Source organism: Helianthus annuus, chromosome 12 (assembly GCF_002127325.2).
Source record: "Helianthus annuus cultivar XRQ/B chromosome 12, HanXRQr2.0-SUNRISE, whole genome shotgun sequence".
Taxonomy (NCBI): domain Eukaryota; kingdom Viridiplantae; phylum Streptophyta; class Magnoliopsida; order Asterales; family Asteraceae; genus Helianthus; species Helianthus annuus.
Genome location: NC_035444.2, coordinates 22,583,148 through 22,594,167, shown reverse-complemented (window position 1 = coordinate 22,594,167; position 11,020 = coordinate 22,583,148). Strand labels below are relative to the sequence as shown.

The following is an 11,020-nucleotide window of genomic DNA, read 5'->3' as shown; positions in this document are numbered from 1 at the left end:
TTTTCCTGAAAATGAAATTTGATATTTTGTTGTTTTAAATTGGTGTTCTGGAATTTTGTTAGAGCTCCAGAAAGAAACGAAAATATATTTGAGTAGGTGTTGTGACATGGGGTTTCAAAAGGTAATTAGTTTTAATCTCTGGTTGTTTTGTGTTTTATTCACATTTGTTGAATAGGGTACCATAAATTTACATTAAAAATTAGAATCTTTGTTTCACAAGATATTTATAAAAAGACTTAACTGGGTTGATCATGTTCTTTATTTCCCACACAGTTAATTGCATATAAACATTTAACTTATTATATAGCTTACATGACGACGATGTTTTATTTTTTCGTTAGTATGTAAGTTAATTGTAAGAGTTTGTTAAATCACTTGTAGGTTATATGCATGGCACCTTAAATCAATATATGATAGTCCTAATTGAATTTAGTCAAGTGATGGTTGATATATGTTGAAAGTTGATCTAAAACACGTATGAATTGAAAGTTGAAGGGCCAAAGTGAACCATTGATTTAATTAGTTTTTATTAAAGCTTGGTTTATTTTAGTTAAATTGGTATTGTAATAGGTTAAGAAAATGTTTATTTGTCTTAGAGTTGAAGTTTAATAGGGCTATAAAAAGGGATCTAGGTTATTGGTTTATTTGTCCCTTTTCTTCTAAGTTAGTATGTTCGTTTGGTTGGATAGAAAAGGTTCGCGGGTTTATCCTAAAATATCACGTGTTCATGTTTGATACGATTGTTTGAACCGTCTGAGTCACGAGTGAGCACAAATCAGTTGGATATAAAACCTGCATGTAAAGGTCGACTTCTAAGACCATGTGTATTGGTGAAGGAAGACCCTTAGGCATTATCCGCCATGTGACAGTCCAGTCAGCAATAGGGCATTATGGGGCGTTTTTCTAAAATGGGTGGTGGTATAATGCCCAATAATGTCCCATCCAATGATTACCCAATTATTTATTTTTTTGTTTTTTTAATTAAAACTTATGATATTTGACCGTAGAAGGGTTTGATTGGCCCAAGATTTCTCCACCCGAGGTTTAATTTGGAACGCCCCAACCCAATTTCGCAACAAAAACACCCCTGGGGGGCGGTGGAAGGGCGTGGGTGGGCCTTTTTTTTTTTTGAGGAAAAACGCCAAAAAACCTCCCACTACGGGTGGTCTAATACTTGAACATACAGATGGAAATAAATTCAACACACACTTGGGATGGAAAAAATTCTCCTCATTCAGGTAGGGCCCACACTTTTAATTCTTAACTATTAAAAACTGTCTTGTAGCATGCAAACTATTAAATAATAATATTGTCTTGCGGTTACATTAAAATATAGCAACAATGATTTTCGCCGTCTAATTGGACCACTTGGTGCTTTGAAGACGAAAACTGAAGTAGAGACAGTTCTATGGTACTTGACAATCCTTAATAGTTATATATTAGTGCAAATAATTGCTTATAATTGTTAGTTATTCAGTTTATACCTAAATTACACGTTGTTTAGTTACCTTGAAATTTTTTTAGCATATATTAATATTTACTATGATGTTCTGCATCAACAATTACTTTACTTATACGAAGTTATTTTACTATTTATTTTTTATAAATATCCGGATTCAAGATTATTGAGAGAGGTTCACATAAACTGATAGTAAGCGATATTGAAGATGTTGCAAGGACATCCTCTGATGGGCCTGGAACTAATCAGTACACAGACCACGGTTTGACCCGTTTCCATTTTTAGTTAAAGTATTTTTTGTTTAGAATGCAAAGGAAGGAGAGAGAGAGAGAGGGGGGGAGGGAGGGAGGGAGGGAGAGAGAGATAGGGAGAGAGAGGGAGAGGGAGAGAGAGAGACCCTTGCCGATGCCACACCCCACAACCTAATACATCAACGTAACCCGTCCAACGGACGGGTATTAAACTAGTTAATGTTTGTAACTAGTGTTTGCACCAATAACATAAGTCTTTATATAATGACGCATTCTTTCAACAACTTTTTACAACATAAAACACTACAAATTCTTATTTGAAGTTATACATATACTAAGTGGGTTCACCAACTGTATATATAGCTGATTTGTACATGATGTGTCAAACCTTAGCCAAATTTACTATGTGGACCTAGGGATGGCAGAAAAGCCCGAATACTTTGCAAATACTAAGCCCGACACATTTAGGATGTATAGTGTTAATAAGATTGCAATCGGATACGGGACCAGGTATTAGATAATTAAAAAAAAAATTTAAGGGTTGAGTTCGGGTACCGTATGTATTAAGTTATACCCCACCTGATTACTCAAAACATGTTTACGTGCATTATAACCAAAAGTATTCATATATTATATAATACTAAAAATTATGATAAATAGTATTTTGAAATTATTAGATAATTAATATATTTAAAATGTTAATATTGTTAGGTTGATATTTGCTATTTCAAGTCAGTTGATAACCGCATGTGCAATAACTAACCGGGTATCAAATGGATGTGAAATCGAGTAAAGGATATGGTTTTAAAATCGGATATGAGACTAGAATACAAATAACCTGTCCGTGATACATTGCCATTGATTCAAAGTGATTCAAATCAGGTCAACTTAGCAGATAAATTCAAAATGAGAATGATCTCCAGAGCCAAGTGAAGGTTAATCATCAAGTCAACTTTCTGCTTTACTAACATGCCAACTAATAGTCTACATTCTACAGTGATTGATGAACTTTATGTTGTCATTCCATTACTGCCTTTTACTAGAATAATCCAATATTAACACATTCAATATTATTTCTATCATGATCCCTAACATTAGTGACCATTTAAGCGAGTAACGTAAACAATCATGAATCGTATACATGTTTCATATTCGATTGCTTCTTAGTGGGTCCCAAAACAATGTTTACGACTTTCTCCACTTGCCTCGCTATTTCTGATGTTTTCGTGTCGACAAAAAGTATTTGACCACTTGGTTTTTAAAAGCGTGAGCCGAGAGACTCACGTACAAGAGACGTGACTCAAATGTACAATGACATAAGCTTTATGTATAACTAAAAGTTGCATCTCTTATTTCTTTTACATTTCAGCCCTTTTATGGAGTAAATCATTCGTAATTTCTTCATCAGTTTGGTTGTTTTTACATACTCATTCTCCACACCCTAACTTTGACCCATATGTGCCTGAGGCCAAGGCGCCACCTAAAGGCTTGAGGCGTTTTCTATATCGCCCCGTGCCTCTTGCACGCTTTTTAAAAACAAGATTGACCATATTGTAATCAATTAAAAAAGGGATATTGGATTTAAATAACCCCAACTTTCACGAATTGGCCGATAACACTCTCAACTTTCGATTAGTACACCATCACTCCCAACTTTCAATTTATTTTCCTCTAGCACTCCCTAACTAACTGAAACCTAACCCAGATAGTATTTGCTGATGTGATATCTGATGTGCACCTTTTTGATGACGTGACATATGTCGTGGCATCTGATGTGGCATTTTGTGATGACGTGGCATCTGACATCAGCTAACTGGGTTAGGGTTTTAGTTAGGGAGTGCTAGAGGAAAATAAATTGAAAATTGGGAGTGTTATCGGCCAATCGGTAAAAGTTGATGTTATTTAAATCCAACTAGAATTACCACCCGCCGCAATGCGGCGGGGATTCATTAGTTATATATCATATTAGATGAAATGCAAATGTTTTTTATATGATCGCGAGCCTGTGCGTAAAATATAGACAAGAATAACTAAATCGATCCCTGGCCCGCGCGTTGTGACAGACCTATCAAAGGAAAAAATAGACGCGCTGCGATGGGCCTGTCAAACGGGAAAGTAGATGAAAAACGTTGAACCACACATGCACGTTGCGGCGTGTTAACTCAGAAAATTTAGAACGAAACGTTAAACGGAAAATTTGCGAAAGATGTAAAGTACAAAAGATCAAAATTGAATGTAAAAAAATGTTGGGTTTAAATTGTAAAAGATAAAAAAAAACTTTGGGTTAAAAGTAAAATAATCAAGGGGTTAAATTGCAAAACGTGAAAACTTTTGAATTAGAAGTGAAAAATCAAATTAGTTAAAGGGTTTAAATTACTAAAGATTGAAACTTTAACTTAAATTGTCAAGTATTGAAACTTTAAGGTTATAAATGAAAATTTCAATTTTTTTTTTGAAAAACTCCCAAGGCCAATAATACAACTAACTTATGCATAAAAATGTTACTTATTTATAGTTTTGTAATATCCTATTAAAAAACAAACTTTAAGATACTTTATTATTATCACTTTTATATTATGTTTACCATGAGAACCCATTGGGAATACTCACATGGCTCCACAAATACACTCCTTCAAGCTAAGTGAGACAAGGTAAGGGGTTAAGACATAAAACAAGTAGAAGCTGGATTCGAATCTAAGACCTCTGTGAGAAACAATTTGTTTGATGGTGAATAATTGAAGTGGAAAGACTGTTAAGTCCACTAGAACAAAACAATGGATTAATACAGAAGTGGAACCACCAAAATGACCTTTCAAGAAAAGTGTTTAAGCAGATGGTTGGAAAATAAAGTATCTCCACTTGCACTCATTTTATTAATAATAAAAAGGGTAATATTCTTCAATAAACAATTGGATTACAAAAGTTACACTTCATATATAGTAGTGCTCATTGTCTGTCATATTGTCATTAGATTTTATGGAATGCATCTTTTTCATAAGATATTTAATTATTATTCAAATATTCGGACCATTTACAAATGTTTATCCATAATAACACATCAGCAGATTTTTTTTTTTTTATTTTCTAAAAGTAAACTCAGAATATACATTTATCCATTCAACAATTATATAATTTTATAATTAGATATTGATATTTTATTATTATTATTATTATTATTATTATTATTATGTGGTTTTTAATATATTGAATCATTACAGATGTAACAAATTAAGATCAAACTTTAGTTGTATTGTTATAAACATCTGTATAAATTTATAAAATTTGTGAAGGAATTTTATAACTTATACAGAAATTAATAAATTATAAATTGGATTTAATGAATGTTATACACAATGATAAGGATAACTGATTAACTGCCTCATCTTTTTGTCCATTATAAATTCAAGAAATGCGATGCAACTCATAAACCATAACCATAACAAATCGTTTTTAAGAGTTCACTTTTGGTGTTTAGACAGTTTAACCAAACTAAAACAAATGGATTGGTTAGCCCATTTGTGATTTAACAGTTGACAAAGTAAAACTTGTAACAAGCCTTTTAACCTTTATTTTCATTTTAGGTATATGAAATTATTATGCATAATATACCACATCAACCATCTTTATCATTCCTTTGCAATAATAAAAACTAACATGTCATGGGAGAAAACACCAAAACCGGTCCAACCAACCCACCTAGACACGGCTGGCATGGTTTGTCGTTTTTCAAATCCATAGTTAGCAGTTCAGCCTAGAACTTTCATCGAAACAATGCCCAAAAAAATGGACTTTAAACAAACACCCTTTAGTTACAAAATCGCAGCAAAAGAAGTTTTTTTGAACCATGTAATGTTCTTTCCCTAAAGCTTCATGTCCTCAAAAATACAAACTTATTTAATACAAAATTGCAACAAATCAGCAAGAAGGGTGATTGGAGCCCTTGTTTCATAGATGATCAGCAAAATATTAAAACAAAAGAAAAGATAAAGGTGGGCTGAAATGATTTGAGAAAAAAAGACAAAGAGAGAATAAATAAAACATCATGAAAGTATAATTCCTGAAAACTAACACCTACAACAAAGTTCATCCTATGCAGCAGCAACTGCTGCCTTTTCTACCTTCTTTGCAGGGGTTGGTATTTCGGGCTGCTTTTCAATTCCTCGTATATCGGTTATCCTCAGCTTTGTTAATTCCTGAACACCAATATGAACGGGTTGGGTAACGGGTCAAAACATATTCAGGTCAAAATCAATAAGTTCTTAACGGTGTAGGGTTGACTAAAAAGACTTCTTTGTCCACCTTTTAAAAAGAATATAACCGACACTGTAAATATGATTAAATAATAAACGATCATATTACAATATAAATTTAAGTGGTGGAGAAAGCACTTAAGGAGTGGGTGAATAAAAAATACGCTTCGGACAATTTAGACTGGCTCGACCAGTTTCCCTTTATTTTTTTTATTTTTACCAATTTGACCCAATAGAAATAAAACATAACCCAGATCGACCCATTTACGAGTAAATGGGATCTGATTTTACCTGTCTATGACCTTTTGTTCGTCGATAGTTCTTTCTTCTCTTTTTCTTAAATATGATTACTTTTGCATCCAAAGCCTGCATTGAAGAGAAAAAGAAAATGAAATCTGATTTTCATAATAAATTCAAAACTATTTGTAAGAACCTACCAAACTCCGTGAATCATTCATCAAATAAAGACAGTGACAAACGTTCCTCGTAATAAAACTTCATTCAATTGGGGTCTTGGTGCCATTACATCAATAGCTGCTTCCGGTTATCCTTCGTTTTCCGGTGATTTTTAGTTCTTACCAATAATCAAGGTTTAAAAGAACGGAAACGAGTTTCGAGGCGTTTTCCCTTCGCCTCACGAGACGTAAGCCTCGAGGCATAAGGCCGAGGCAGTATTAATAAATAAATAAATATAAAAATTATACATATTATAAAAATAATAATACTACTAACTAATTTCATCATCAGATTCATCAAAAACACACTTAAAAAGACATGAAATGCTTGAAATTGACACAAAAAGTCAAAAACATCAAAAACAACTATCTGAGGCGCATATACATTAAAAACACCATGAGGCGCGCCTCAGACTCGTTTTTTGGCCCTTGAGGCGCACGCCTCAAACGTTTTTTAAAACCATGCCAATAATCATATAGAATTTAAGTAATTTGATAATTAAACAGCTTCAATTTTATGTAACTATTATTATACGGGAAGAAAGGACATTTCATAAATCATAATGTTCTTACATGCTCTTCTACAACTGCATGAACAGCTGCCTCAGGCAATACAGGTCGACCAATCATCGTCTGAGTCTTGGAACCGAGCATGAGAACCTTATTTAGAATTATCTGCATCACAAAATTAATTGATATTGATTAATATATGAAATGTTTATATCCATAAGTGATAACTAAATAAATAAATAGCATTTGAACTGAATATATAATTTATAAGATCACTCAATACACTACAACAAGTGCATCAGCCAGCACCTATGGAAGGTGCACTGTGAAATTAAGCAATGAGATCAAAGCTCACAGAATAAAAAGCAATTCAAATAATAAGTAAAATCAAAACAATGTGACAAACAACAGAGTTTTTTTTCTAATACCAATACCTGTGTTATAAATATGAAAAGTGATGATTTCATTTAATATTATTAAAGTTTTCATCTCCTTGGCTTTACATAGCAGCGATAAGTGTATCGAGGCAACAATGGCTAAAAACAAGGCACAAAGCGCACCGGTGTGTACGCGCAGCGCAAGGTGCTTATATAATTTTTTGTATACATCTCATACGTTTTTAGCATCCCCTACCTAAAATTCAGCTATAAATATAAATTTATGCACAAATTACCTACATGTACAACCTAAAAAGCTTGTTGTACGACATCTTGATGCACAAAAACTCCCAATGTGCAAGAAACAAGCGGATATCGGTCAAGGACCGATATTTGAGATATAGGTTATTAGGTTATCGTGGTGGGATATCGGTGATTTAACAATTTAACACTAACAATTCAGTATACTCTCCTACCATTAACAAACTAACCTTTAATATCATGCAGTATTAATGTATATAGCAAGTAGGAACTGATTAAGACTAAAAACACTAATATCAGCAATAAGAAGCAGAGTTATCAAAGGCGTGAAGCACACAAGGCTCCGCCCATGGCCTAGGCGAAAGGCGCAAAAAAAGCGTGGGCTTCAGAAAATAAAAGCGCATTATTAAAAAATAAAAATAAAATATATTTTGGAATGGAAAATAACACATTCTTCAAATACCAAAATATCAATAAAACATAATCTTCAACATAAAGTACCGAAATCGTGTCAAGTACCAAAATACTCTAAAACTAAAATGCTCATAAACAAATAAGTAAATACTCGTCTCAAATACCAAAATACTCTAAAACCAAAATTTCATAAAGAAATAAATTAATACTGCAGAATTAAATCAGAGAACAAAAAACCACGAATACTGCAGAATTCGAACCTCGTAATACGAACTGGGATCTTAATACTTTGGTGATATATATATTTTTTTTGAAAGGCCGATACTTAGTGATATAAGCAGTTGCCAATAACCCATAAATACTGCAGATAACGAGGAATTAACGGATTTAAAAAAAGAGAGATTAATTAGCATTTATCAGTATGATACGCTCTAAATACCTGGGAAGCAGAAGTGCATTCAATGCGCTTCGCCCAGAAAAATTGCCTAGGCGCCAAAATCGACTGATTTTGATAACTATGATAAGAAGGAAGACGAACGGTAGAACTAAGAAGAAAGGTCCTGATATCGGGAAAATCGATGAAATATCAGTCAATATCGCTGAAAACATCGATACCGCTATTTTACATGGAGACCGATAACCGATAATAATTGCATAGCAAGCCATTTGTCGGTGCACCTTATAAACAACTCGCGCCTTAGGTAGTAAAAAACGTGGACCTGCACCTAGGCGCGTTTTTTTAAAACCAAGACTTGATCTCAAGAACCCAACTCCTTGATTAAAAAAAAAGAACAACTCTTTGGTAACTAACAAACGTTGGTTATGGTGGTTTCATGAAAATGTTTTCGTTATTTGACTTGTTGGGTAACATAATTAATTACAAGCAAAAACTGGACCAAAAGAAGATATTTGTAATGGCATAAAATGAAACATACAGATTGCAAAAGAAACATGCTACATTCACAAAATTGGTTAAAAAAATAATTACTTAAAAACAAAGAAAAGTATAACAGGACAATACACTTGCAGGAGACGAGTAATGAAGTGTAGAAAAAAAGAATAATAGCGGCAAAAGCAACTTGCCAAAATCTAGGCATCCGTTTCTTCTTAATAAAACTGAAACGAGTAGCACCCACCAAAGCATTGTCGACAACGAAACCAATAAACCTCTCGCTGCTTTTGTCGTCGGTAGGGATCTAGTGGCCGCTACTCGTTTCGATTTCCTTAATAAGAAGAAACAAATGCCAAGATTCCGACAAGGTGCTTCGGCAATTGTCCGCTCATTTCGCCCCTATACTACCTTTGCTGCTCCTCGCCCTACAAGTGTGACTTCCTTTCTATAGTCCTCTTTTTTCACAATTATTTTCTGACCCACATTTATTGATTTGCTAATGTTGCGAGTTTCTTTTACAATCAGCATGTTTCATATTATGCCGTTTTTGTTTGTAAGATCATTCCATAACAATAATCCCCCTTTGGCGGAGTTTTTACCTATAACGTTGCTATCCGTTGCAAATAACTAAAGTATCTTCATGAAGCCATCGTAACCAAAGCTTATTAGGTACAAAAGAAAGTTATTTGATGAAGAAGTACGAGTTTGGTTCATGAGATGATCCGATGCTATCAAAGCTTTTTCTAATTCTAATTCATGATCATGAGACCATCTTATACTAATCAAATTTTCATGGAGACGTTGGGCGGTATAATTTTTAAAATTTTTGGTGAGAAATGACAAGGTCGACAATCGAAACCAAAATGACAACTAAACAGTGATAACAACTTACTGTTACATACATTCTACAAAATTGTCATATACACATATCCTACGTTTCTAGGTTAGTTTTCCTTCTTGATTGCTAGTAAGTCTACGTCTCAACTGACGAAATGTCATCATTCAAAATTTGTAACCTTAATGCTTGACTTCAGACTTTTTTGATGCAGGCACATCATTTCAATCACCTTAAACTATACGATGCCAAAATCTTAGCTATTCATATGGTTATAATTCCTTAGATAACAACAACAACTTATAAAAGAGTACAAACATGATCATGTTTTAAAGTGAACTTGAGCTTAGCTCACCTTGTCATTCACTTCACAAAACTTCAACTTCTCCGTGTATACGCAATCCCCATTGCTCACCTTAAACTGATGTGCCCCAATCTACACCAACACAAACAAATCATTACACCTATACACACATTAATATATAACAAAATATTCAAAACCAAGAACTAAATACAACCTGAATAACAGCAAACACAGCTTCATACTCCTTAAAAACCCGGTCCGACCGCTCGAGCTGCCCAATCACCTTATATCCAATAGCAGCAGCCTCACTTTCTTTCTCTTCCGGTGTATACTCTCTCTTCGCAACACAACTCACCGAATTCATCTCCATTTCATCATCATCATCATCATCATCATCGAACTCACTTTCATCTTCTTCGCTTTCATTGTTATTATCAGATGAAAAATGGCGATACGTAGTGAGGTTAAAAGATGAAGAATTGAAATTAGGGTTTGAAAGCGTGTGGTGAGAGTTAGGGTTGAAGGGTTTTAGGGGAAAATTGGGGATCTGTGTTAGGGTTCTGAGGTGTTGAATGAGTGGTGGTGGGTTAGGATGAAGGTTTGATTTGAAAAGTTGTTGAGTTAGGGTTTGGATACATCGCCGATGATTCGCCATTGCTGATTGAAGCTTTGAAGTTTTTGTTTTCTCTGTTGTTGTTCTGGTTTTTGAGTGTGATAATTAGGGTTTATGGGGCCCTACAAGTGAAAGACTTCAAATATGTTTTAGAGGTTTTTAACACATAGTTAAAAATCAATATCTTTAACGCCCTATAGTTGTTATAGCTATTTTTCTTAATCATTTAAGTCTAAATTTTTAATTAGGGTAAATGATTTTAACTAGTTGGGTCTAAAAGCAAAAAATTTAACGACTTGAGTCCCTGTAAGCATTTTCCTTAATCATTTGAGTTCTTTTGAGTACAAAATTTAACCTTTTGAGTCCAACTTTTTGGACTCAAATCGTTATAAAATAAAC

General features: G+C 33.7%; 1 protein-coding gene across 1 annotated transcript; it reads right to left on the bottom strand.

Moving 5' to 3' along the window:
• Positions 1–5,542: 5,542 nt before the first annotated feature.
• On the bottom strand, positions 5,543–10,748 carry LOC110894370 (50S ribosomal protein L21, mitochondrial). The gene is made up of 5 exons (XM_022141590.2): positions 10,223–10,748; positions 10,060–10,140; positions 6,989–7,090; positions 6,252–6,326; positions 5,543–5,903 (listed from the first exon to the last, which is right to left on the bottom strand). The coding sequence occupies exons 1-5, from the start codon at positions 10,661–10,663 to the stop codon at positions 5,799–5,801; spliced, it is 804 nt and encodes a 267-aa protein (XP_021997282.1). The 5' UTR covers positions 10,664–10,748; the 3' UTR covers positions 5,543–5,798.
• Positions 10,749–11,020: the final 272 nt, after the last annotated feature.